Below are 27492 nucleotides of genomic sequence, written 5' to 3' on the forward strand. Positions count from 1 at the left end.
TTTGAAGCCATCTTGCTGCTGGAAGCTGTGACCTGTGGGCTGATTATTGTTGGTCTTTGGAGGAAAAGCAGGTGGTGTGAGCTCACAGCTTGTGTGATCCAGCATGCCAGGAAGATGGGTGGTTCAATTTCACTCTTGGCAATTCAGTGAAAAATCTAACCTGGCTGCTTGTGCTTGTGTGTAAAACCATCTGGGTTAATGTACCTCACCTCAGCATTGTCACTGGGGCACACTGGGTGACAGGAGCAGCAGGGATATATTCCTGAGGGTGTTGATGTGCCAGGAGAGGCAGAAGCCTAGGGCTGTCTCAGTGGAGAGAGCCAGGCTCAGAGAGGGTGGCAGAGAGGAGAAAAACCAAATCTCTGTGATTGCAAACAAATTTCTGAGTGTAATGTCTTGCTCCACTCCTCACTGACAGCTGTTCACTCAAACATGCCTCTCCAACAAGAGGGAGGGAAAACAGGCAAGCTGGGCAAGCCCCTTGCCCATCCCAGACGGAAAGAGAGTGGATTTAATACAGGAGAGAGGGGATGTAAACAGAACAAAAGATGGTTTGTGCTCATGGTTTATTCTTAGGATAAAAATCTATTCTCAAGCATTACTTGTTTTGCCCCCTTCCTTCAAAGGAGAGAAGGGGAAGAGAAGGAACCAGAGTGGAGGTGGTTCAAAGGAATAATTAGGACTATCAAGGAGGAAGGCAAGGGAAATAAAGGAAGTAAGAGGGACTCAGCTTTGTTTCAGCAAGTTACCTCGTGTCTGCTGGCTGTGTGGGGGTGGCGTGCACATCTGCATGTTCGCACTCGAGGGCCAGTGAGAAGAAATGCAAATGAACTCCCTTTCATCTCAAGTTAATGCAATTTAATTTAACTTCCATCTGATTTTCTGTGGATTAGTTGATGATGAAGCTGAGAGCCAAGCCTTCCCACAAATGCAAAGCAAATCTGTGGAGAGGCTGAACAGGGATCCTGGGATGCCTTGCCCATTAAGCAGTGTTCCAGTCTCTGTGTGAGGGAGTAGCCTGCAGCTCTTTCTTGCTAGACACCATACTTGTCAAAAGCTTTTTAAATAATTTTCTCTCCTTTGCTGCAATTGTGTATCCTGATATACAAGATTTGTGCTACTCACTGCAAGAATAACTAAAAAGCCATGTTACTAACTTGCATTATGTTGTAATGCTTTGAAACATTCTAGGATGATCTGGATAGGAGAGGATCTGTACCTTTAATAGAAAGGAAAAATAAGTTCCCAGTCCTTGAGTTCAAAGAGAATGTTAAATTATGCCTTTTATACCCCCCCTGAAAAAAACTCAGAAGTCAATGAAAAATAACTCTCATTTAATAATTTATTTCAAATCTCCTTGTGTGTAAGCCCCTCTGAGTTTTGTGGGTTTGGGCTGTTTTTTGAACAGCTTAAGGCTTTTTGGTAAATGGCACAGAGTAAAAAGAAATTGTATCTATAACAAAAGAGTTCAAGTAGGAAAACCAAACTTCTCTGTCATGCCAGCTCTTTAAACAGTGTACACAGGATTGACCCCTGGGAGAAAAGGGACTGTGCAAAGCCAGAGGAGCAGCCTTGAAGCCATAGTCACACAGTGTCATGGTGAGGGTAGTAATTTACACCTTTCTGGTTTTGCTTTCTCAGAGTATGGCCAAGTCTATAAAAGAGATGTGCTCCAGGGGCCAATTAAGGCAGTGGAAAGAGTTTTAGAAAATTCAGTGGTAGATGTGTAGGGAGAGGGCTGCTCCCCCATTCTCTTCCTGCTGTCCCCTTGTTGCTCCAGGGCTGCAGTCCCAGTGCAGCAGATGGGTGAATGTAATATACTCTTTGGGCTGTCAGCTTTCTCATCCCCTTCCCCTCTGAGAAAGATGCTCCATTAATACAACACACTAATGACAGTTATGTGGTATATCCACTATATGTATGTTTGTACATACATTTCTGTAAAGCTAATTCTGGTTGAGGTCGTCCTGCAGCTTGTAACCCAAAGGACTCTCATCTGATGGTTGGATGACAAATGCAATGAGATGCAGACAGTGCTGTGGGTACTGATTCCTTTCAGTCTCCACCTCGCTACCTTGCCCCAAAGCTGTTCTGCTGATGGTGCCTCCTCTGGATTTATAAAATCTTGGTGGTGATCATTTGGAGCAGAGGTGGCAGCAGCAGAGAAGTTTGGGCTCATTAGAGATTGCCAGGCACTTTAGTAAGAACAAAAGGAGTTTGGTGTCTTACCCAAATTTCAACTTGGTAATTACAGAGTGCCTTTCTGAATACCAGGAATATTGGTGATTCCTCCTGCTTTAGTGTCTCAGTTATTTGGTTGGTGGCTATTACTGACCCATTCCTTCCCAGATGCCATTACATCCTCCTTGCCTCAGGAATTTATCCACTGCTTCCTTCTTTTACCTGCACTGTAAAGTCTGTAAAGTGCTCTGGGACCTGCCTGTGTAACAGGCATCACACAAGTGTGTAAGAAGATATCAATGTCAATAAATCAAATAGGTATGGGATGGCTGGGGCTAACCCTGCTGTGGGGGAGACAAGTGGGACTGCAGGAATCACAGTGAGAAATGTGCCCATCTCTTGCGTCCCACCTGGAGGTAAGGGCTGCATCTGCTCCTCTGTGTCTCTGGGAGCAGCAGTGAGACTGTTGTCTCCGAGGGGGAGGTTCCCCAGCTCAGGGTATTGCTTATCAGTCTGTGCCTTGAGGCTGTTGATTCCTCTTTACCTGCTGATAGAAGTAATCCTGCCGGGAGGAATGTTCCCAGTGCGTCCCTCAGCTGAGCACAGATACTGGAAGGCCTGCCAGGCAGTCAGGGGAAGCACTGCTGGTGCACATCTGTCTTAGGAAGCTAAAAACAGCAGTTCATGGCCTTCTGGGGTTGGCCCGTTCCCTTCCACCCCTTTGGCCCATTTGTGGAGGCGGCTGTAGAGGGGGAAGCCCTTGTTCTCTCGGTAGATGTAGACACCTGTGATGGCATTCCACTGGGGGCTCGGCTGGACGCCCTCCACCGGGAACTCCTGCACCAGCTCCTTCTCCTCCTTGTCCAGTGCCACAAAGCCAAAGAATTGTTTCACGTTCTTGGCTGCCAGGATCCTGGAGTGGACCTCGGCCGTGCGTCGGAAGAGCTTGTCCTCGTTGGAGCGGTACTGGGCCCAGTAGGCCTCCTGCCGGTAGCTCAGCGGCGAGCAGCAGTGCTTCAGGCACTTGGTGAGGAAAACCAGGACCGCAACGATGCCGATGAGCAGCCAGCCAAAGAGCTGGGAGAGAAGAGAGAGGCTGTGTTAGGACACGGCAAGGCGGTCTTACCCTCTCCCTGTGGCTTTCTCCCTGGTGAGCCTACCTGGGACTCGTATCTCAGCCTCCGGGTCACCTCGTCCCTGAACTTGGTGAGGTTTGCGGGGACGTCTCTACAGGGGATCTTGGCCAGCACCTCGGCCCCGTACTCAGCTGGAAGCTTGTCCAGGGAGGATGGCTTGACAAACTCGCTGAGGGCACAGATGTAAGCTTCCCCACGCAGCAGCGAGATGACCGACCAAGTGATGGGTGCCACGGACGCTCGGCCCATGATGGAGCCGAAGAGGAGGAAGGTGGCAGCAGCAGAGAAGTTCTTGACGCCACGCTTGTGGCACTCGGCCACCAGGTTCCAGGTGTGATTGTTCCAGATGACACCAATGAGGAAGAGGGCCAGGGCCGGGACACCGATGGCAGCCAGCCCATAGATGTAGTTGCGGGCAGGGGAGCAGGGGCAGTGAAAGGCAACGACTGAGAAGAGCTCCTCGCTCCCCACCGTGCCCAGGGCCACCAAACCATTGAAAATCATCACATCTTTGCTCTTGAAGAACAAGGAGAGGAAGCGGAAGTTCTCAGCGATGAGGGCGGCCATCTCGTCCGGAGGCTGAGAGGTGTGTGCTGCAGTGGGGCTGTGCTGGCTCAGCCCCCAGCACCGAGGAACACTCCAGTGGGGGATGAAATGGCCTGGCGCTAGCTGAGGTGCAAGGAGCTGTTCCAGGAGCAAGACACCTTCCCTGGTGTCCCTTCCTTCCACCTGGTGTCCCAGCCTCTGGAGCTGGTTGCTGATACCAGGGATACTTCAAAAGGGGCTGAAAAGGGACTTTGCCTAAGCAGTATGTGAAACCTCAGCCATTTTAGTTTCCCACTAAGTCCTCCAAAAGCTTCATTACAGCAAAGATGACAAGTGGGACATACCTTTCTGTCCCTCTCAATTGCACATTTGTCCTCTTTCCTTCTGCTTGGTCTTAGTCACCTGTCAAAGAGGCAATTATTGTCAGCATCACTGGCAAACTCTTGATGATCACCCAAACCTGCAATGAAGGGAGGACACCATGTTACTGGGAAAACTGGACCAGAGCACGGGCACTAGGATATGTCCCCAGCCCTGCAACTGACTCACACCAGCCCAGCCATATGTGGCACATAGGTGCTGGGGTTGTGCTGCTTTGAAGGTGTTCTGTGTGGCTTTTTCCTCCCTCTTTAGAACTGATGAGTTAACACTTAGGAATAGACACAGGTATGTGAGGAAGGCAGCAAGGGGTGCTGTGAGACATCCCAGCAGATCTGGGAGCACAGAAATGTGGCATGGGTGGCCCAGGCAGGAGCAGCCTTTGCTGAGAAGGGTGAAGGGATGCTTGGGGGCTGTTCATACCAGCAAGAGAAGTTACTTTGTGGGAAAGCTTATCCTGATGTCCCAGGATGCAAACACCGATTGCTCATAGAGCTGGGACACCATTGTGTGAGCTTTTGCTGGGATTAGGTGTGGCAGGATGATCTCCCATCCTGCAGCTGATTGACAAAATTGTATTTCCTGTCCTGGCCTGCAGTCCCAGCTCAGCTTCTTAATTGTTGCCCTGAGACTGAGCCCCTCAACCTGCAGCCTCAGTGCCAGAGATGCTCTTTGGTGTCCTTTGCCTGTGTTATACCCCACTAACAGGGCTGCAGGCACCTGGGACCAAGCAGGGAAAAGCATGTTCCCTGAATTTTTTAAGGGCAGGGAAATAACTGGGGATTGTATCCATGCTCTCTGCAGCAATGTCAATTCCCCCATCCCATCTGCAAGCTGGATTAAATTAATTTCTTAGCTGACTTCCCATCAGTGCTGCATCCCCACAGGGGTTCTCCTCAGGAAGCCTCAAGCACCTTGCAAGCTCTGGGAACCCTCACTCGTGACAAAACCCTCTGGCCTGAGAGGAACTGCTGCCACCAGGGTTTGCTGGAGACAGGAAGAACCTGGGCACCCAACCAACCGTCTCTGGTAGCTTGCACAGTGCTGAAAGTACCAGCACACATCTGGGGCTAACTGGGAGCCATGGCCCACAGGCCTGCCCCAAAGTCTTTCCTGGGCCACCCCAGCTGCAGGGACAAGACTTCAGGGACATTCAGGCAGAAGAGACAAAGATACTTTAATCCCTATGGTCTTTTGCACAAGGCTTGCTCTTACACTGTGCTTTAAATCACTACTCTGCCTCAGTTCATCTGCTGCCTCAACACATCCTGGTTTACTCTCTTTCTCCATGGGGTACAGGAGGGGAACAGGAACAGAAATTTTGCCTCTGTTCTTTGCTGTGTCTAATCCATGGCAATCCCTCTAAAGTCATGCTGTGATATTGCCGAGTTCAAACGTAAACAGCCCTTAATGTCTTCCTGCAGCTTCCCAGTTTTCCATATGCAAAACTCCCTCTGCAAAGGAGACGGACCAGCCGAAAACTGCCACCACGTGATGGGGAGCCAGGCCTCCATCTCCATGCCTGCCGGAACTCCACGTTTGCAGCCAGATGCCAAGCCCACAAACTTGCTCAAGTTCAAGCATCTGTTGTTAGTTACCCACAAACAGCCCTGATAAACATGGCCCTGTAACCTTCCTGACAGAACCTGGCAAATGGCGAAGCAAAAATCTGAGGAGCTGGCAAAGAGAAGTATTTGCCATTTAGAGGTTACCCTTCCTCTGCTTAGTAGTTATGGTCTGGGAGAGAGGGTTGGGTAGGAGGGGAGAAGTTGTTTGCAGCAGGTAAGTTTTTAAGAGCCTCTGTTTCTTTCCCCCAAAAAAATATGAAAACAAGAAAAAATCAAGTCACTTACTTGAAAAGTTGTTGAAACCAGTTCTGGAGCCTTCTCAGCCCTTCCTGTGTTTTTTCACTCAGGCTCTGGTTGTGGGGGATTTCCAGCAGCACACAGGGCTGTGCAGGAGTTGGGATGCTGCCAAGGCTGGTCTGATGGGCGAAGTGGAAGCTTTTGAAAGTAGCCTTAACAGTTTGCAAAGGCTTCCTTATTCAGTTTGAAGCATGCTCTCTGCTGTTGGCTTTTGGGAAGAGGGAGGAGGTTGTTCTCGGGCTCTGAGCTTGGGTGGGGCAAAGAGCAGGCGCTTGGCTTCTGCTCTGTGCACAGCTGAGGTTGTGCCTTTAAGAATAAAAAAAAAAGGAAATGAAAAGCTGAGAGAATGAGTCACTGGAAAAAGCACATCGTGCTTGCTCAGACTCATGATGCAGATGTGCAGTGGCTGGCTGGGACGGCCGGGAGTTTGCCTGGAGAACAGCAGCGATGAGGCGCCATGCAGGGGCGCAGAGGGGAAATGGTGAATCCCCCCGGCCTGGGCCTTGGGTGCAGCCCCCATCGTCCCCAGGGGATGCCGTGATGATGACGGAGCCACACCAAGCAGGAAAGGACAGTGCAGGAGAAGCCCATGGTCCCACGAAAAGGGACAGAAACTTCTGTTTTAGCACACGGGAGCCGGCTGAGCCAGCGGGAAGGTGCCCGCCTGGGTGGATTTTTGGGGCATCAAAAGCTCTGTGGGGTGCCAGGTTCCACTTTCCCCCACGAGGGACCGAGCAGGCTGGGGGCTGAGCAGGGCTGGGGGCGTGTGTGCAGGGCTGGGCACAGCCTGATTTTTGGCGGGTGTGGTGCATTCTTGCCTGGCTCAACTTTTCTGCTCACTGTTTCCCCTGCTTGAGCGATGCCTGCGAGGCAGCCGAGAGCGCCTCTCCTTCTCTTTGCTCCCTCCTCTCCGCTGTCTGTCCCTCAGTTCCAGCTCCTGCCCAGCCTGTTGCAGAGGCCGGAGGCCCCCATCCTCCTTCCCCACCTTCCTTGCCGTCTTGTCCCTGGGGTTAAACTCAGCTCTCCTCAGATAATGTCTTCAGCACAGGCAAATCTTCAGCAACACCCACGTTCCCCTCCTCCCCGAGCAAATGTAGGCTCAGCCCAGCGCCGGCAGTTCAGCCGATGGGAATTTTGGACTGTCTTCCTTCCTACCCCCGGACCTGGGGTCCCCGGGCGGGTTTTTGCAGCTCCCAGTTGTTTGGGTGCGGTGCAGCCCTCGGCACTCCCACACCCTCGGTGCTTCCTGGGGCTGGCTCCCCTGCTGGCTTGGTGGGGGCCCTGGGGCTTGCTCCACGCTCAGAGCACTGCAACAAAGTGGGATCAGCACTGGGAGCACAGCCTGGCTGAAATCCCAGGGCTGTGTCGGGCTTTCTTGGGAAGGCTCTCCTCCCAAAGGCAATGAGCAATGTCCCCAGATTCCAGCATGGAGAGGAGAACCTGCCTGATCTATCAGGACTCTGCAACTGCTCAATTTCCTGCATGGAGGCAAAGCTCTAATCTTAAAAATCTTAGTTAAAAGTCCAAGAGTTTCTCATTGCAAATGCATCTAGTTATTTTGATACCTTAATTGCTGTGCCACGGAGCCTGCCAGCCCTCTGTGCTGCTCACCATCGTGAGGGACTCTGAGCATGCCTTTCTCAGCGAGCCAGGAACAGCACCAAACTGCAAATAATAGGAGTGGAAACCACCTTTATCTTTTAATCTCCTTTGCTTTGTAAATCAGGTTTTGTGCCTATTAATTTCGGGGCAGGTGCATTAATTAAAGTTTGGGCGTGAAGATTAATGACAAAGCTATGTCACGCTCCTTTCTCCTGGGAGTTGGCCAGATTCAAGCCTGCCCTTGACTATGAGCTTGCTAAGATGTTCTCACAGCAGCCAGGAGAATTTCCTCATCACTTTTGTCCTTTGTTCTCTTCTCCCCAAAGCCTCTGTGGAGTTGCACACTGATAATTAAGGTTTATGCAAACGACAGTCACTTCATTTACTCATAATAAGTTGTTTGAACAAGAACACCGCAGCAGAAATTTCAAGTGGATGAACATCTTGGAAGGGATGTGGCAGGGCTAAAACTCATCCCTCAAAAGGGGTTTGCCTTCTGCATATTTGTAATAAAATCAGAGCCGCTGGGAAACACTCTTCTGGGCTCTGATTTCCATGGTCACCCCAAGGGCCTGCATCCTGTCATCCTCTGTTTCTATGGAAGTGGGCAGCCACCTCGTATTATGTAATGTTGGGGGTGACTTCCTGGCTTCTCCTCTGGGGGCCAGGTCTGGCTGCTGGTGGCTGTGCACTGGCAAAACTCTTCAACTCACACAGCCTCAGCACCTCTGGCTTGGCCAAGGGGCTCTTCCAGTCCTTTTCATGGCATCCAAGTAAAGAAACACCAATGGCTTTTGTAAATAGCTGTTATAAATCCTGTTGTTTGAGCACAGAGCTTGAATGGTAAACCTAAATTATTCATTTGGCTCCTTAAACAAATATCCAGGTGGGTTTTTAACAACAGTATTTGTGTGAGGGAGAGATACAGGAAAAATTGTAAGAGTAAATTGTCCTGAGGCAGATTTGTGGCAGGGTGTTGGCCTGGCCTCCCCTCCATTCCCTCTGCTGAATGCTAGCTGCTCTCCTTGTCTGGACACTTCCCTCAAGGAGCATCTCTGTGGAATCCTCATTTAATGGTGCCTGTAACACCAACCACGCTGTTTCTGTCACATGTAGTGTGATATGGGATGTGTCTTCACTAGCTCATTGCTTTGGTCAAATTTATTTTCAGGCTTTTCTTGGCTTGGGAGCCGTGTGTCTGTGGGGATGTAGTGCGTGGAGGGGTTATGTGATCCTTTTGGGTTTCACAACTTGGAAACAGAAATGGGCGCTCTCAGCTTGTTTCCCGACCAGGGTATTTTTAATACTGCCTAGACCCACATGCTGAGCACGTCATGAAAGAGAGGAAGTTTTGCACATCTGGTAGTGTCTGTCTTGGCAACTGCCACAACACAAACCTGGTTCTCAGTGGTGTGGGACACACAGCACATCTGGCTGCCACATTGCACCCCTCAGCATCCCTGGGGCTCGTCCACCATGGCCTTGCAAAATTATCCTTCCTGGCACACAACTCGTTTCCTGGATCACCGACGCTGCGGGACTGGATGTGACAGCAGATGGGAGCAGATGGGATCACACTGAGCCCTTTGGGTGCCTGTTCCCCTGCAGCTCCTGTGGCACCAGCCCTTGCCCGTGCCCTGGTTTCTGCTCTCTCTGCAGCCCATCTCACAAAAACGTGATTCTGCCTCTGCCCATCCCTGTGAGCCCTCACACCCAGCTGTAGTAGGCAGCTGTCTCTTTTCGGGATGCAGAGGGGTGCGTGGAGGGCTGCCCTTCTCCTGCCCAGCCATTTCCAGTGGGTTGGGCAGGTGGGTGGAGGTGCAGTGGGGGCTTGCATCTGTGCCAGCTCTTCAGGGCCATGTTCATGGTGCCCTGGTCGGTGATGCCCAGGAGCTTCTCAGCAGCTTCCCCTGCGTCAGCAGGGGCTTTCCTGGGCAGGTGGCAGTGAGCAGCCACCAGGTCTGTGCTCATGCCCTCAAAGAACTGCTGGATGCAGACCTTGGCAAAGCTCCTGGCATGCTCTGCACACGTCTCATCGAACAGCTTGCGCTCGATGTCGATGTAGTGGGACCAGTATCTGCTCTTCAGGAAGGCAGCCTGGCTGAAGCAGGGCCGAAGTGATCTGACCAAGAAAGCCAGAGTGGTCATCAGCAGCACAAAGCACCAGCCCAGAGCCTGCAGGGATGAAGGGGAACCAGAGCTGTCACAGGCAGGCAGAGCACCAGCCAGCAGAACCCCCCTGGTTTGCAAACAAGCCTGACCCCACTTTGGGCTGTTTGACACTTGGCTGTGTTTACACTGCAAAACTGGACGAGGAGGCCCTACGAACCATTAGCACTGAATTTTGTTCAGTGCATGCACACAGGCAGCACCTCTTGCTTCTTGCCTTGTAGAGCATCAGCAGGTACTGACCATAAATAACACCAGGGCTGAATCCTGTGCCCAGCCCTTGGTCCTGCCTCCAATATGATGGTGCCTCACCTAGGTCTAGGGTAGCCTGTGTCCTCTGACTTGCAGTATTGCCCCAGATACTCCCTGGTTTATGCAGCTATCTAAGCTCTTTTTCCAAGCTGAACTTAGTAACATCTACTGTGAGTGGGCAGCAGTGAAAGCTCCCCTGTTAATGGGGTCTGACAGGAAGGGTGAGATGAGGACAGAGCCAGAACCTGTTTGTCTTGTTCACCATCAGTCTTAGCTCAGGCTGCCTCCAGGCTGTGCTGGCAGAGCTCGTGATGTTCAACCCTCCTGGAAATGCAGCCCCCTAAAAAAGCACGTCGGGGGGGGTCTATGTGGGATCTCCTGTTTTTCAGCTCCCAATGCTTTCTAGCTGGGGTATGCCCAGGAAAATCTTCTTTGTGTCTTTGGAGAAGTCTCTGTGGCTCCATTTCTCTTAAAGGGGATAATCATTCCTGTATGCCCTAAGGAGGTAAGGCAGAAGGTCTGCTTATAAATGGGAGTGCATAAGTGACAGGTGTTTCAGATGATTTTGTCTCCAGCATGGCCAGGAGCAGAGGGTTTGAGAGGAATTAAGCACAGGACAAATGGTTAGTGGAACATCTTCATTTGTGGTTCCCTGGGATGGCTAATAAACACACCCTGGCTGCTCCCATGCACAGCAGAGACAAGTGGCAGAGATGGCTATCAGCCCGCTGCTTGCACATGTTGTAATAAGAAGCAAGAGCAACTGATGGGTCATTGGAGAGGGTGACAACCCAGCCACTGAATAAGATCCATCTCAACCCCTTCTGAGCTTGCTCTGAATAAATACATGCAGATGGTTTGGCTGTCACTGCTGTGCAGCCCTGGGCTGCCCAGGCAGGAGAGGGGGCCAATTATCAGGATGACCTGCAGCTACAGCCTCTGCACCACACTGGAGGCATAACCCCACAGAGCTGAGTCTGAACACCTTGTACCCCTGTGAAATCACCTCTCTCTCCTGCTGTAGCTTGATTTCAACAAGGAGATTCTGTTGAGGGATGAGCTCAGGCTGGCAGTGCCTAATCCCAATCCACCAGTGAGGGCACAGCCATGGTGCCTCTTACCTGTGAGATGCAGCGCAGGTACCTGACGGCCACTTCGTTGGCAATGAGCTGCTGCCCATTGTAGATCTCCTTGCAGGGGATTCGGGCGAGGAGCCGCTGCACCTCCCCCTGGGAGAGGCGGGGGTGGCTGGCATTGCCCAGGGTCTCCACGGGCACCGAGGTGCAGAAGGCACAGGTGATGCACTTGCCGTCCAGCAGTGTCACCGACAGCCACACCACGGGGGCGATCATGGCCCGCTGTGCCATGGAGCAGAACATGTAGCGCAGCACGGCCGGGTCCTTCCCCCGCCGGCCCCGCGGCCGCCGCCACTCCTCTGCCAGCATGGAGATGTTGTTGTTGAGCACAAAACCCAGCAGGAACAAGATGAAGGGGGGCACCAGGAGGATGCCCAGCCCGTAGGCCAGGTTGTACTGTGGCAGGCAGGGGCAGTTGAAATCAAAGGCTGAGTACATCTGGGTGCTGGCAAGGGCCATGATCCCACAGATGCCATTCATGAAGGACTCCTGGTTGGACTGGAAAAACTGGAAGATCATCCGAAACTTGTCCATCTTTACTTGATTCCTTCCCCTGCCAGGGTCCAAGCTGTGGCCTCAGTCTATTTCATTCTTTCAGATTTCCTCTTCAAAGATGGCATCACTAAGTTTCTGTGCAGTCCACTGTTTCATCCATGCACTCCTGCAACCCCACTATTTAAAGCAGAAAATTAACATTTTTTTCCTGCTGATTTTGCTGCCTACAAAAGTTTAGAGTTTGCTTCCTGCTGCACTTCTTTGGATCTGGGATCTGGGTTATTTCTAGTTTGCAAAACCTGATTTCATTCTTCTCCACATCCCCATTTCTGCAGTCTCCCAGCCACCAGTTCTCTTTGCTGGAGGGTGCAGGTGTTACCATGGCTGTGTCCTCCCCAGAACACTTTGTGCCCTGGGCAGAGTAGGCTGATTGGCCTCTGTGAACCTGTTTGCAAATGCAGGGGGTGGGTGTTCCTCCCAGGACTGAACAGGACACCCCACCTCTACAGTGCTGGCACACGTGGAAAAACTGGATTCCAGAGCTTCCCTCCATATGTCTGCCTTGCCTCAGCAGCATCTGAGGCAAGCACCTTGCAGGTCTGCCAGCCCCTACTTCTGGACCTGCTTCACTGGGAAATAGCTCTTCTTTTTTATTCTGCAGAGGGAAGGGAAAAGAAAAGAAAAGAAAAGGCAGAGGAAGGAGAGGTAACAGGCAGGGCTTGGCTTCCACAGCACAAATCTAAAGGAATGGATGGCGTTGATGGTGCTCTCTGCATATCAGTTCCCAGGTCACAAAGCAGCCTTGGTGCACTTGGTTGCTCCCTCAAGCTGGCCAGAAAATGGGGGATTACTGGGACTACAAGTGGCTGTGAAAAAAGTGGAGGCAATTGCTCAGTTGTTCATGTCCAGGCACCAGCCCTGAGCTGATGTGAGGATCAACACACACCTGACTGGGCACCAGTGTGACTGCAGTGGTGGCTGTGGGACATGTCACCAAGGGAAGCTGTACACAGGTGGGTGGCACACGGAAGACACAGGAGAGGTACTTTTGCCCCAAGGTTTTGCAGTGTGTCAGTGCTGAGCTAGGAAGCCAGACCAGGCTTTTTGACCATTAGTCAGTGCTGCAGGTTCTGCCCTGCACCAGTTCTGGGGCTCAGCTGATTATGCTGAGTTGACCCTGAGATGCCAGCACAGAGGTGAGCACAGAGCATGTGGGTAACACCTGAGCAGTCCTAGCTCTGCCTGCCGTGGAGAGGTTAATTGCATGATCTCATCAAATGGGAAGAGATTTTGCTGCATGAATATAGATGAGGCCTATTGTATTTATTGCTAGCTAAGAGCTCAGGCTGGCTTTTCTATTCACCTGACAAGTGGGTTTTTGAAGGGCAGTTCACATCAAAGCCTGCATGAATCAACCCTGTAAAAAGCTGGGAGCTTTTTGATCTCCAGGAAAACCCTGTCTTTTATCAAACATGAATTGAGGGCCTGAGCTTGCTCAGTGTACAGCACTACAGTTCTCACTGAAGCCAGCAATAGTCAGTGGGAATCAAAAAAGAGCTCATAGAAGACAATGCCCGTGTCTTTCTTTCCATGTTGCCTTGTTAGGAAGGACTTTGTTTTCATGAGCTTCCCAGTAGAAAGTTCACTCTAACTGACTTGCAAGGGAAGGCAGAGCTGATGATTCCTCCCAGATCCCAACTTATTTGTGCTCTGGAAACCCTGTCCTGAAAGAGGTGGTACATGCCCAAGTCCCTCCCTGGACCCAGTCCTGCACCTGCACACCAAGACAGACCCCAAGGTGTGGAGTTGAGGAGAGTTTTACATGTTCCAGTCACTGTAAGGCAGAGAAAGGAGGGATGTGAAAGCAGTAACAATTCCCATCAGGAGAGTTTAGGAAGTGACTGGGGAAGTTGTCTTTGCAGTCAGCTCTGCTGTTTCACAGGCTCTTGGCAGGTGAGGATCCCTAAGGATGCCTGAAATATCTGCAGGTCAGGCATCACAGCAGCCCTGAGAGACAGACAGCTGCTAAAGTTTGTGAATGACCCTCTCTGCCCCAGGAGGGTACACACTCTTAATAGAGCTGGTGGGAAGAGACCTCTGGAGATTTTTTGATTCACTCATCACTCTCTGTACAGAGCATGTTCAGGCTCACATATAACTGGGATGTGATTATTTCCATAGATGGAGGTGCCATAGACTTTCTGGGCAAGCCTTCCCATCACCCTCAAAATCAGTTTTCTTCTGTGTAAGTGGATTTTTCCTGCATTTTGGGTTTATTGCCTCTTGCCCTGTCATGGGGCTCCACATACCACTTTCCACAATGGAGAAGAGTTCTTTGGCTTTAAAAAGAAACAGATAAACACCCACAGCCCCAGCTACTCCATGACCAGGCCAGACTCTCCCAGCAGCACGTGAACCTTTGTAGACCTTCAAAATCTATGGCAGCACCCTTAAACCCATCCTGTTTGCTCCCTCCTGGTACAGATAACAAATCTGTTCCTCTTCCTCCTTTTAGCCTTTCATTTTTTGTGGCTGCAATGGGATGACTTAAAGCCTGAGCCCATGGAAAGCAGCATGCAAATGGAGCTGCAGACCTCAGCTGTGAGCATGTTAGGAAAATACCCAATTTGACTAATATGGAATGGTGAGTCCAAACTGAGCTGCAGCTTCAGATTTGGGATGTCATGTCTGACAAAAGTAAACCAGAGACACAATTCAAAGTGCGATGCTGATTTCAAAGAAGAGCTCAGAAGCTCCCTGCATCTAAAGAGCTCCTGGAGAAAAGACCACTGTGTTTTTCCCTACCAGCATGGGCCACAGCTGGCTCTGTGCACTCTCCTAGCATATCCAAGGGAGCTTGGGGATTCATCCAGATCTGATTTGTCTATGCAAATAAGAAAAGCTCTGCAGCCCATCCCTCTGCACCCTGCAGATCCTGACTGGGCCTCAGTGGGCAAAGGGGTGCAGCTGCCCATGGTGGGCTGTGGAATTATTTTGCCTCCTAGTGTTTTACTCAGTACATCCTCATCCTCTGGCCTGTGCATACAAGCATCCTGGGCAGGAGGTGACCCACTGCCAGCAGCTTGACAAGTCAAATTGGGGGATTAATATGAGTTTTTATTTTGATCCATTATTTTGGATTTAGTCCCAATGTGGTAGCAGGTTCCTCTGCCCCTATCCCACCCTCTTCTTTCCTCCTGGAAGCCCTGCTTGCCCCACCTATCCATACCCAAGGAGATATTTCTTCTTCACTCCCACCTCCCCCCAGCCCCTCCACGTTGTGCCTCTCCCGCCAAGAGACAAAGTGGCCATCAGTGTGAGGTTCAGCCTGGAGGAACAGGTGTGTCTGTTCTGGGTTAGTTTGCAGTAAAGACTTTAATGCATCCAAGCAGCAATGCTGGTCAGAAACACCAGTCAAACTGGCACCATGTACAATGGGGGCTAGAAAAGGTAGGTGAGAAAGCAATTATCATCAAAGGCTCAGAGGTGAGGTTACATTCAAACAGCTTTGAAACTATGGATGGAAATGCCCAAAAAGCTGTTGAAAGGGTGATCATCTAGATAGTTCAGTTTCTACTCAAATCTAGCAGGGGAGTGTTTAAAGTCTGTTCTCACACTTCTCAGGCAGAGTCAGTGTGTCCTTTCCATGGTTTAGCACCAGTGCCTACAGCAGCCATTAAACCCCAGCATAGCCCCATGCTTGTGTTTTACAAAGCCTCCATCTCCTGTTCCTTCTGCAAATCCAACCCAATCCAATCCTTACTCAGAGGTGTCTTCAATTAAAGTTATACTGCTCCATGAATTTCAGTTGTATTTCATTTTTAAAATGCATGGAAGTATTGATGGTTTGTGAGAGGAGGGCAGAACAGTTTGGCAGCTGGGCTGGGGCAGCCAGAGCTCTCAGCAGATGGGAAGACATAGGAGGTGTTTTTGCCTCTTTGAGTAAATATGTTAGTGTGGTACTAAGAGAGTTGCAATTAAGTAAGTTCTGTGTCAGTTCTGATAACCCTTTGAACCAGGTTTCACTGGAATGGGCAGGAGCTCCTCACACCTCTGTGAGTGTATGGTTTGTATGCAGCCAGATGCTGCTGCCCTGGTTAAATCCTTCCTCTAGCCAGAACACTTTTATCACAGCTGTAAGAAGGTGCAAACTCTTTGGTATGACAAAAGTGCCCCAAGGGTCCTTGAGTGAGAAATGTCATGAACAGTGACTGCATCTGGGACCCTTGGCCCCTCAGAACTAGCTGACTTTGGAGGTTTGGAGGTTTTGCTAGGCAAACCCTGGAGGGGAGCTTTTGAGGTTGCAGATTTGGAGGAAGGTATGTCACCTGCCTGCTGGTCCTTGCTTTGTGCAGAGGTTTGGCAATGCTCCTTCTGTGCCTGCAGGACAAAGCCCCCTTTACACACTGGTGTGCTGGGGGAATTTGGAGTGGCTTCTGGCATTTTCTGCCCTGGGCAAAGGGGATCTCTCTCGCACCAGGGGATGCCTCTGGTGTGCCTGGCTGACATCCAGGGGAGGTTTCTCATAGTACCACGTTTTCAGAAGTTTGTTCACCTGGTCATGATCTGTGATACCCTGGAGAAGACCTTCCCCTCCTTCAGCCCCCTCTCCCTCCCTAGGCAAGCTGAAGCTGTGCAGTTTGATCTCTTGCTGCATGCTTTCGAAGAAGTGGAGGATGCATTTGTGAGCAAAGAGCCGGCTGTGCTCACAGCAGGTGTCCTCAAAAATCTTTTGCTCAATGTCAATGTAGTTGCTCCAGTGACGTGCCTGCAGGAGGGTGGCCTGGCTGAAGCAAGGTCTGAGCCAGCGGGCAAGGAAAGCTGCTATGATCAGGATCAACAAAATGCTCCAGCCAAGAGCCTGTGTGATAAGAAAGAAGCAGTTAAACAGGAGGAAGTCAGACACAAGGACAGGCACAAGCTCTTTGCCTGCACCAGAGAGACAGGGAGTTTGTGTGGCTGGAGGGGAAATGTGAGCATCTGGACTCCTGGCTTTGATCTGTGCCTGTAGTCCAGCACCCCACACTGTACCCAGAGGGTTGGTATCATTTCCTCCCAGAGAATATGGGATATTTATCTGTGCATGAATCATTCAGTAAGGATAACTGATTGCAAAATTGCCTGGAGCAGACAGGCATTTGCTATCAGCATAGGAGTACCCCAGGGAAAGGGGACATTAGTGCTCTCCTTTGGCATTTCCTTATTTCTGGTGATCTTCATCTGCCACCTATACTAACTCCAGGGCCCAGGAGTCCCCACTGCAACGTGAAGACAGCCCAGACTATGGGCAGCTCCCTTTGATAAGAAAGAAGAGCTTGTTTTCAGTGACCTTCCATGAGCCCCAGTGCCTGACCTGGCACTTCTATACCAAGAGCTGAGGCCAGTCAGGGCTCCACTCCCCATTGTGCCCTGTTCTATTGCTCCTGAGCAAGCTGTTTTCATCTGTCTAAACTTGCACTGTCCTTAAAACAGTGGGTCCTGTCTGCAGGGTTGGCAGTTAGAAGGATCTTTTGATACTGAAGAGGGAGATATTGAACAGGAGACACAACATCTTTTATTATCTGGGTTTAGAAGCTGCAGGCTCTTCTATGAAACCATTCATAATTTCTGTTTCCCTACCCAACTTAAGATTATCACTTAGGATAGCAATGTTTGGAGGTAAAAAAGAAGCACAGAGCAGCCTTGCTCCCAGCCTGACCACAATGAAGGGATGGCAGATCAAGGAAGAGCAGGAGCAGATGCCACATGCCTGGTCACATCACCAACATGAGAGGCTCTGCCAGCAGCGACCCACCTGGGACCAGCAGCGCAGGTACCTGGACACTGCCTTGCGGGACGTGTTGTTCCTCATGAGCTCGTCATCCTTGCAGGGCACCTTGGCCAGCAGCTGCTGCACCTGCTCCGTGCTCACATTGGCAAAGCCCACAAACTTCTGGGGATCCAGGGAGCCACTGAAAGCACAGATCAGGCATTTGCCATCCAGGAGGGTGACTATGATCCAGACAACAGGGGCAACCATGGCTCGCTGCATGATGGAGGAACACATGTATCTGGAGCAGCAGAGAGAGGAGAGTGGGTTAGTGCTGGGAGCTTTCTCCTCATCCTGAGGGATGCAGGCTGTCCTGTGCCAACAGTCTTTCCAGACCCAAGGAATTGACTCCCAGGGCTGCCCTCAGCATTGCTCTCACTGATGCTTCTTCTGCTCTGGGATGTCTTTGTTGGTTCTGCCTCTCAGTGAAACCTGCACTAGCACAAGAGAGTGCTCTGTGTGCTGTCTGCCCTCAGTGCACAATCCCCTCACCATGTGCTTGCCTTGACTGTACCCTTATGTCTCTCATGCACAGATCTTTGTCAGCTCTCCCTAGTCTTCCACATTCATGCTTCCTTTTCTCATCAGTTTCAATCTGGAAAAATCCCCTTTTTTCTGCAGCCTTTCTTACCTCTCTCTGAGCCAACCTGTGTACTGCATAAAACTTTACTTATAACAGATGGAACATTATTCTCCTCACCCTTCTACCAGTACAAATTAGTAAAAACTCAGGTGAAGGGAGTGAGACCATGAGGCTTTTGATAAAGAATGACCGTGATGAAAATGCCACACCTTCTGCATGTTTAAAAGGAAATGCCTGATGCTTTTGCACAGAAGACACCCTGTGAGTGCATGACAGGGCAGCAGCAATGAAGTTTCCCAGGGTGGTGGCATAAGCCCAGGTATTGAGGCACTCCTGCTCTCCTGAGCCGGGATGGAATGAGCCTGCCTTAATTTCTGCTGGATGTAAATGCATTTCCCACACCCCTGCCCCTCCAGGGTCATGGGGAGAGCTCTCAGGAGATGAGCTTACAAGAAAATTAATCTACCAGAAGGATCAAAGCTACGGAGAAAGACAGCTAAACAGGAGGTGAGAAGAGGGATGCCACTGCCACTGCAAACCCCACCTGATGACAGCTTGGTCCTTCTTCCTGTGCCCCGGTGGTCGCCTCCACTCCTCCAGCATCACCAGAGACTGCCTGTTGAGGATGAGGCCGCACAGGAAGAGGATGATGGGGGGCACGAACATGATCCCCAAGCCATATGCCATGTTGTACTGGGGCAGGCAGGGGCAGCTGAAGTCCAAGCTGGTGTACATCTTTACACTTGCCAGGGCCAAGAGCCCACAGATCCCATTCATTACAGACTCCGAGTTGGATTGGAAGTACTGGAAGATCATCCGGAAACGGTCCATGGTGTTCTTTTGGCCAGGGGTGCTCCTCCTGGGAAACCCCTGGGCTGCTCAGAGGGGCCTGTCTCCCTCTGTCCCTCCTGCTGCTGCCACAGGGCAGGGGATGCAGCTCAGTTCCCAGTCAGCAGGAGGATGAGGATGGAAGAGAGCTGCTGTGGTAGGAGGAGCACCCTGTATCGGGGCTTCCCCACTGGCACACGGCTCTCACGGGTCTGTGTCTTACCCAGTGCTTGTCTTCCAGGGCAGTTGGTAATTTTTCTAGGTGAGCTGATGGATACAGTCTCCAGCAGCCTTTTTTATCACCTTGTTTTTCATTTTCAGGGCTGTGCCACGTGGCAAGCAGTCCCAGCCTCCAGTGGTGCCCGGTCCCCCCCTCCAGGAGATGGTAACTCTCTCTGGAGAGCCATTGGTGGATGCCTGCGAGCTGCTCTCTGCTGATTGAAGCCTGTTGAGTGATTCACTGCCCAGGAGAAGCCAGGTAAAACAAATCAGCTCATCTGTGCTCCTGCTACTGCCCCGCTTCTCTTTGCATGTCCCCAGCCCTGTGTGGGGGAAGGCAGGGAGCACACACCTGGCTCAGTGTGCTGCAAGCTCAGATTTCCCTATGAAAATGGGCTGAAAGGACCAAACCTCTAGTCAGGAGGATGTGAGACTCGATAGCTTTCAAAGCCTGGAATGGCACCTGGGGGCAAAGGCTGCTCTTGGCTGTGCATCCTGTACGTACTGGGATATTTGTGCCATGCTACATCCATGTCTCTTGCACTGGGGCATTTCTGGCTCCCCGTCAGAGGGCATGAGGCAATCAGAGCAGCTGGTTCTTTTGTCCCATGGGACTGGGTTATCATCTTCATCATCTTTTTGTCTCAGAAGTTCGTTTTACAGATAAATACAAGTCACTGCCACACAAGGAAATTCTGAGGGTTTTTCCTGACATATTGAACATAATTTTCCTCTCTCCAGCTTTCCTCTGAAAACACTTTCAGATTTCTCCTCAGCTCAGGCTTCCAAATGCATTCAGGAAAGGGGGAGGCAAAAAGGGTGTTACTTTTAACTATTTTGTTATAAAAGAGAGGAATTCTCTCCTATCTGCCAGCACTGGGGTTTCTGCCCATGCTGTCTCCCACTGGTTCCCTTGATGGGATCATGTTGAAAGGATCAGCAGGGAGGAGGTACCTGTAGCTGTTCACAGGCACATACAGATGAATCACAGATGAATGCCATCTCCTCCAGTCTGAACAGCAACTCGCACAGTTCCTTTAATGAAATACATTTGCTCCAACCATAACATTTGTGCTCTCCTTTACCTGTGAGTGAATTGCCTGTTAACGTTCATCCATCAGCAATAAAAACCCCTGGCTAACCAGCTCATGTTTCCATTTTGCCATTATAGGACATCAGGACCCCTGCACATTGCTATTATAGGGCATCATGACCCCTGGCTGAACTCCACAGTTGATTTTTAGCCAGGGTGCAGCCGGTCTTGGTTCTCAACTGCTTCAATACTCAGTGGGTTTCTCATTTAATGGCTTACATTTATGTGCTGACTCGGCTTCAGAAAGTGTTGTGCACTCTCTGTAGAACAATTACTTTAGGAAAATCATTTTGCCTTTCTAGCTCTCCTGGGCAAAAACATAGTAAAGGCTAAACAGTTCCTTACAGCTCAGGAAAATAAGACATAAAAAGAGTAGGAAACATCCTCTGGACAGGATGATCTACAAGGGAATTTTACTTCTCCCAGGTGCCTCTAACCTGGATGTTAGAGGTCTGTAAAGGATGCCTCAGGGTAATCAATGTGCTCTGTTGTGATTGGGATGTCACCAGAGGTTCAGAGCTGAGACATGGAGTTGTTGAACTGTTGAAAAAAGGGAATATTTCTGAACTTGCAGAGAAAGACATTCAGAGCTTCCTGGGGAAAGAGAGAAAGGCCTGTTGAAGTAAGAAAATTGCTAGAGATGGACAAGGGTTCAAAATGTTTCTCAAAATTTATCACATTTGATTACTCAGTTCTTAGGGCAAAATGAAGAAGAAACAAGGATTAAAATAATCTAACTTCTGTCCTCCAGCAAGTGGACCTGCCCCCTGTCCCCAGCAGTGAAATCATTCAGCATCTTCAGTCACCCTGCTGAGCCTGCTGTGAGGCTGCCTGCAGCTCTCAAGGGCACCATCCTCAGCTGCTCCTTGATAGCAAATCTCCAAAACCATGCTGGAAGCTGTTGTTTTTCAGTGCATCTTTTGGAGGGCCATGCTAAACAACCCTTTGCTTCTGCCTCAGCATTGCAGAACGCAGTGCAAAGGAGGGAGCCTCCCTGCCTTGCCCCTTTATGGCAGTAAAATACCAGCTGTAGGCTTTCTGCCTCAGGAGAGGGTGGTGGGTACAGGTGTGAGAAGTCTCTCCTGCTCTGGGGACAAGGATGATTTCATCACCAAAATTTGAATTGGTCATTTGAAAAGGGTAAATTCAGCAGGAAGGTGTGGTTGGGTTTGTGCCTGAGCCTGTGATCTGGGGCAGCGCTGATGCTGTGCAGGTGTGGCTTCTGGGGGTGCACACCCAGAGCAAGTCCTTATCCTTGAGCTTTGGTGGGGAGCAGAGGCCAGCAGTGCAGGTCACACTCCATTCTCTCCTCTGCTGGGACTGGATCATCTTTCCCACAGGAAAGCCAGTGTCCAGGATCAGACATGTCAGCCATCCTGAAGCTTGCTCTGCAGGAAACTGACCTTTGCCAAGAGCACTTTTTCCAGCAGTAGGGAAGGACCCACAGGGCTCCTGCAGGAGCATTCCTGGCCTGTGGCATGAGAGGTGATGGGTTACCTCACTGGGAGCCATGGGCAATTGTTTATAACTGACAAATGATTTAGTTACCTCGATGGGATTTTTTTCTGTCCTGAATGTCCCTGTGATATGGGAGCACCCATGCTTGCCCCATGGGTCACCATGGGAGGACTGTGCTCCAGTCTCTGTTTTGGGCACCTCTCACTGCTGAACTGTACCTGGCTGTATTTATCCAGAGGACAAGGGTTAGTGCTTTTTCAAGCCTTGGAGAAAATTTGTCACCTTGTGTTTGAGTGAAGGCCATTGCCACTGTAAATGGCCTTTCCCAGCAGCAGTGCCTGCAGACCAGTTTGTTGTTCCTCTGCAGCTCAGGTGACCCTGTTCCAAACCTTGGGCCCACAGGGAGACACCCTGAGAGCCTGTCTATACTTGGCCAGCAGGTTGCAACTGAGCTTCATCTTCTCTGGCCTTTTTGAAACAGTTTGGGGGCCCAGTCCTCCACTGAGGACAGCAGAGCAATATGATTGCCTTCTTTTTTCTCCAAATCTGGCAGAGGATTTTACTCCTCACTGCCTGGAAATCATTCAGCATCTTCAATTTATCACAGCAGAAGTCAACTTCCATTTCAAGTGCCCAGGACAAAGGCAGTATTTCCTCCTATGCAAAATTCTGATGGTCATTGGCAGCAGTGACAAATTTCAGCTTTGTTGGCTCCATGGGGCAGGGACCATCTGAATTCTGTGGTTCTGTGGGTATTTTTGCATAGCTGTGCACTCTGTCCAGGCTAAGTAAATAGTGAGTAATGACCATTAAATGATTAATGAGATGCTAGCAAAAATAATGGCAGTGTTGTAAAATGTAATTTATCTTCACTAATGATGATCTCTGGAGATTAAATATTCCTGTGTTCTGCCTTGTAACTTCATTAAAGCACCAACATGCAGCTGACTGCCAGTGAGGAAATATGTGGCTTAGTTATGTGTGGTTCTTCTTAAGAGCTCATTATATATTGCTGTCCTGGTCATTAGCACTTTGCTTTTTGGCTTACTTAGAAGCCTTATTTCCTGATCTCTGCATTACCCCAGTCTTGACCTAATTCACACCATTTCTGACTGAGAGGGAGTTTTGTAAGGCCATTTATCTGCTTGGCTTGGAGCTGATGCTGCAGTGACACCATCTGAGATAGAGTCTCTTCTCAGCTAAGAGGGAATTAGGGAATAAGGAGGAGAATGAAGAAAACAGACTAATCTCTAAATATTGCAGCTCAGAGATTTTTCAGACCTTTTTTCTGATTTGCTAATGCCCACATATCTACTGATATTTAGCTAGGGGTATTTTTATGTGTCTTGGTTTGTTGGGTTTTGTTTGTTTGTTTGTTTGTTTTGTTGTTGTTTTGTTCTTTTTAGACACTCAAAATTAAGTTCCAGCCTGGAGGAATCCACAGTTTACAGGATGAAAACGACTGATAAACTTTTTTTGAGAGATCAGTTTGCCTTCAGTTTGCAGAGATGTTATAGAGACTGTTTAGGTGTTTGAAAGGAAATGGAAGTTGAGTGACAAAACGCATCTCAGTGCTGTGACTTTGGGTGTCTGCATTTGGATTTAAGGCTGTCCCAGTCTTTGTCCAGTGACTGCTCCAGGAAGCAGACCACATCCTTCAGTAGCCTTAAAAGATTCATGGCTTTTGAGTAAAAATTTCTCTCTGTACTGTGTTATTAATTTACCAAAACCAAAACCCCTTAGGAAAGTCATTTCTAAAAACTGATGTCACAGATCTTTTGTAAGGAGTGATCCTATATTTCTCTAAGTTGTGTGCCAGGAATGGAAAAACTTGTAGAGACAGAAAGAGGAAATTATAGGTAAATTTTCCTCTTTTTTTTCTCAACTTATTTATTTTTTTACTCGAAGGATTAAGCACAGCTGACCGTGTTTTGCAGTCAGGCACAGGGCTGTGAGGCATCATCCCAGTATCACTGCTGTATCCTGGGGTGCAGGGGCTTTAAACTGGGGAGTGAAGGGCGCCTGCACGCAGGGGGATTAGAGCGGGGGGCAAGGGAGGAAGGGAGCAGAGCAAAGCTCGAAACGGCGAGGAAACAGCTTTTCCTGGTGCCACAGAGAGCGATGCATCGGTGTTAAGCAGCGTTGGGGCAGAGCGAGCTGGTGTCCTTGTCCTCAGCTTGCAGCGGGACTCGTCACCACAGAGCGGTGCTGCGGCTCCTCCGGCGCTGCCGTCCGTCCCTCCCCTGCCCTTCCCGCGGCGCTCAGAGGCAGGAGGGAGGTTTTCCAGGAGCGCTGAGCATCCCTGGAAGTGGTGCCGGGGGGACCAGTCCTGCCAGCGCTGCTGTGGTGAGCTCAGGGATCGGGGTCAGAACTCCCACAGCACCGATGTGAGCACAGGTGTCCTTCAGGATGCTTGGGCTCATCTCCTGTAGGTATCTCTGCTACAGTCTTTATGAAGCTTTGGCAGACATCAGGCATTTTCTGGGCTGAAAATGTGCTAGAGCAATCTTGAGCCTTTCTTATGTGCTGCACAGAAGGAACTGAGAGAGAAGGAATCCCACTGTCAGGGCTGGGTGGTGGGTAGGATCCACTCCTCTGCTGAAAACTACAGAATCATAGAATATTACCAGTTGGAAGGGACCTACAAGGGTCATTGAGTCTCCTCACAGGATTATCTGAAATTAATAAGGTGTCTAAGAGCATCATCCTGATGCTTCTTGAACTCTGTCAGGCTTGGTGCTATGGCCACTTCTCTGAAGAGTGTATTCTGACTGACAGCTCTCTTAGTGAAGAACCTTTTTCCTAATGTCCACTCTAAACCTCCCTGAGATCTGCCTCTAGGTATATCTGCAAATGCAGAGGTACCCATAAAATAGAACTAGTTACTGTGGGGACTTTTTTTTTTTTTTGGTAGACCTTGAAAAAGATTTGCAAAGGGGGAAAAGAACCGCAACATTCAGAATGGAATCCGTGAAACAGAGTTTCCCAAGAAAAGCGGGGTATGCATGAAGACATCAAAAGCAAAACACTACAGGTATTTTCTTCTGCAAGAAGACCCAATCTCTCTCCACAGGTGTTAAAATTCATCTTGTCTTGGTTTTCCTTGGTGCTTGAGGTGGGAGCTTTATTCTATGTCTCATGTGAAGTGATGATTAAAACCTCCTGCTCTGATAGAAGGAAATGTACCAGTATTTAAATTGGTCAGGGTTTGGATTTGGATTTGCCTTAAGTTTCCTTCAGGCACCAGTGCTAATCTGAACTTGCCTCAGAGCGAGTCAAAGACAGAAAAAACTCAGCTCATTGAGGCATTTCTCCGCAAAGCTCCCCAAACCCGGCATCTCTTTCCCACCAGGAGCCGGCAGTCGCATCCTTGGACAGCAGCCGTGCCGGTCCCGGCGGGGCAGCCCCGGCACGGCAGGGCAGCCTCTCCTCATTCATCCCCGCTCGGGCAGCCCCAGCGCGGAGCGCAGCCGCTCCTCACTCAGCCAGGACAGCTCCAGCACGGAGCCGCAGCCGCTCCTCATTCATCCCCGCTCGGGCAGCTCCAGCACAGAGCCACAGCCGCTCCTCACTCAGCCGGGGCAGCCCCAGCGCGGAGCCCAGCCGCTCCTCACTCAGCCGGGGCAGCCCCAGCGCGGAGCCGCAGCCGCTCCTCTGCCCAGCTTGGGCGCTGCCACCCGCCGCGGAGCCCGTGCGAGGAGCGCTAAGCGCCTCTGGCAGCTCCCCACCCCTGGCTGCTGCTGCTGCTTTTCTGAACGCCTTTTCCTCTAGACAGAAACCTCTCTTGTTCTGTGCACTCCTGTGGAGCGGGGGGACTCAGCTGGAGAGCGGCCGGACTTTTAGGGGTTCTTTCAAGAGCGGAGATCACAGGATTGTTTAGAAACAGGATGTCTTAATAATCCAGGCAAATATCAATGTTTCCTCTCAGAGCTCTTGTCCTTATTTGGTACAAAGGAGCTTTCTCAAGTAGCTGGGGTTCAGGTAACAGCTTAAATATTATGGAAGTTGGTAGAGTTTGTTACCCACTGCATTTGTATACACACACACACACACACACACACACACACACACTGCTGTCTGGCCATTAGTTCCTCTGCAGAGTAATAGGTGACCTCCACTCCTAAAAATCCATGCTCTGGTATAAAAATGCCATTTCATTTTCCTACTAATGCCAGAGCATTTGAAGAAAGCTGGTGCTTCACAGTAGCTGCAATTCATCTTCCAGCAAAATTAGAGTCCTGCTTCACAAAATTGTCTTGTCATCTAGCTCTTGTCTTTATCTGTGTTTATAACCCACCTGCACATCATTAATTTTCCTCTCAGTGTATATTTATAATATTTGTATGGTGCTGGATGTCTGTAGAATGCTGTGAATACAAATGCAGTTATTCTGACTTTCCCACAGGAAAATGCCATCCTGATTTAACCTTCTTGGGGGGTCTCTCACCAGCAGCAGATATTCTCTGTGATGGCAAGAGACTTGTGGATGATCTCTGTGGCAGATTTCACTTATGCTTGGCCATGATAAATGGAAAATTAAGAAATCATAGGAATCTCAGGATGTTTAGACTTGAAGATACAGTTTTCCTTTCTCTGTTCAGCTCTCATTTCATCTCTCTCACACATTCTGACTTTGGAACTTTTTTTGAAGCTTAAAAGCTCAAGCTCTAACACCTTTTCAAAGGGAAGATTGGAGGAGGAGGTGTCTGCAGGTGGGTTTACTGCTGCATTTCTGGGCTCTGGCAGGTTCCTGCTCACTGCCTCCTGCTACAGAATCATGAGGAGTAATTAATGCATGCTCTTAAAAGAGGCAGTTCCAAGAGAGCAAAAAACAACAACAAAAAAACAACAAAAAAACAAAAAAAACAAAAATAAAACAAAAAAAAAACCCCAAACAAACCAAAAAAACTTCCTTCAAACCAGCAGGTAATCTTATAGAGACTGTAGGGTAAAACCCACCAACCATTCCAGCTGCACCACCCCTCCTACCACCCCAATCCACCCCTTGACAAGCTTTTGTAAAGGAGAAAAATGTGCCATCATCAGAGACAGATGGTTCATAACAAAAGAGACCCTGCCCTCTCTGTCCTGGGCCTCCTTGCAGAGCACAAAATGCCTTTTAAAGACAAGATTATGGGCTGCAATTTATAACTTTACTTAATACTAACAATCATGGACTCAGTAGAAATGGTCTTTTAAAGGACACTACAATTTTCCACATCCTCTGTTCCAAGCTAAATTCCTATGCTTGCACAGACAGTAATTACCTGCAGTGCCTTGTGTTCTGCAGAGGATAATCATCTTCTCATGCTGCCTTTGGTAACATCCCTAACTACTCCTGTCTTTCCAAAGCAAATAGCTACAATCACAGCATGTGGGATGATGGGATCCTGTGGTGCTGTGACAGCCACCCCTCTGCTCCTTGAGGTTTATCTGCTGTAACAGAGCTTTGGGTATGGGCCTTTTCCTAGAGCTCTGAACACCCCTGAACTGGGCTGTGTTCAGCTCTCCTGGGGAACTCAGTGTCTTGGCTTTGGTACCACACACAGACTAAACCTGCTGTTGTAAATTAATCCCTGTCCCTTCACCAAGATTTCTCATGGCCAGACCTCGATGTCCCCCCTCATGTCCTCCCCTCCCTTCTTGTCTCTAAACCTCATTGCATTTTCACTTTTACTTGGCAGAATTCATCTCTGCAGAGTAACGTGCCATAGTGACTCTGAGGGGCACAGAAAACATTTG

At 49.8% G+C, this 27492-nt stretch overlaps 3 protein-coding genes across 4 annotated transcripts; all 3 read right to left on the minus strand.

The window, feature by feature from the left end:
- Positions 1 to 1328: 1328 nt before the first annotated feature.
- CALHM2 (calcium homeostasis modulator family member 2) lies at positions 1329 to 6411 on the minus strand. 2 transcript variants are annotated; one of them, XM_009087210.4, is made up of 3 exons: positions 6095 to 6411; positions 3342 to 4265; positions 1329 to 3258 (listed from the first exon to the last, which is right to left on the minus strand). In XM_009087210.4, the coding sequence occupies exons 2-3, from the start codon at positions 3882 to 3884 to the stop codon at positions 2842 to 2844; spliced, it is 960 nt and encodes a 319-aa protein (XP_009085458.1). In that variant the 5' UTR covers positions 3885 to 4265; positions 6095 to 6411; the 3' UTR covers positions 1329 to 2841. The 2 variants fall into 2 exon arrangements, with proteins under 2 accessions (XP_009085458.1, XP_018766186.1); XM_018910641.3 differs by having other exon boundaries at positions 3342 to 4323.
- Positions 6412 to 9111: 2700 nt separating this feature from the next.
- On the minus strand, positions 9112 to 12093 carry CALHM1 (calcium homeostasis modulator 1). The gene is made up of 2 exons (XM_009087642.2): positions 11251 to 12093; positions 9112 to 9883 (listed from the first exon to the last, which is right to left on the minus strand). Exons 1-2 carry the CDS (start codon positions 11797 to 11799, stop codon positions 9416 to 9418), a joined length of 1017 nt encoding a protein of 338 aa, XP_009085890.1. The 5' UTR covers positions 11800 to 12093; the 3' UTR covers positions 9112 to 9415.
- Positions 12094 to 16159: 4066 nt separating this feature from the next.
- CALHM3 (calcium homeostasis modulator 3) lies at positions 16160 to 18983 on the minus strand. Its single transcript, XM_009087641.1, has 3 exons — positions 18697 to 18983; positions 17555 to 17810; positions 16160 to 16621 (listed from the first exon to the last, which is right to left on the minus strand). The coding sequence occupies exons 1-3, from the start codon at positions 18981 to 18983 to the stop codon at positions 16160 to 16162; spliced, it is 1005 nt and encodes a 334-aa protein (XP_009085889.1).
- Positions 18984 to 27492: the final 8509 nt, after the last annotated feature.

Source organism: Serinus canaria, chromosome 6, assembly GCF_022539315.1.
Source record: "Serinus canaria isolate serCan28SL12 chromosome 6, serCan2020, whole genome shotgun sequence".
In the NCBI taxonomy this organism is placed as follows: domain Eukaryota; kingdom Metazoa; phylum Chordata; class Aves; order Passeriformes; family Fringillidae; genus Serinus; species Serinus canaria.

Bases quoted from the DNA above. Each gene is read 5' to 3' on its own strand.
- CALHM2 (XM_009087210.4), bottom strand. From the start codon at position 3,884: ATGGCCGCCCTCATCGCTGAGAACTTCCGCTTCCTCTCCTTGTTCTTC. The intron at 3,259-3,341 runs GTAGGCTCACCA...CTTCTCTCCCAG, and splicing joins GGCTGAGATACGAGTCCCAG to CTCTTTGGCTGGCTGCTCAT.
- CALHM1 (XM_009087642.2), bottom strand. From the start codon at position 11,799: ATGGACAAGTTTCGGATGATCTTCCAGTTTTTCCAGTCCAACCAGGAG. The intron at 9,884-11,250 runs GTAAGAGGCACC...TCATCCCTGCAG, and splicing joins ACCTGCGCTGCATCTCACAG to GCTCTGGGCTGGTGCTTTGT.
- CALHM3 (XM_009087641.1), bottom strand. From the start codon at position 18,983: ATGGACCGTTTCCGGATGATCTTCCAGTACTTCCAATCCAACTCGGAG. The intron at 17,811-18,696 runs GTGGGGTTTGCA...CTGCTGCTCCAG, and splicing joins AAGGACCAAGCTGTCATCAG to ATACATGTGTTCCTCCATCA. The intron at 16,622-17,554 runs GTGGGTCGCTGC...CTTATCACACAG, and splicing joins ACCTGCGCTGCTGGTCCCAG to GCTCTTGGCTGGAGCATTTT.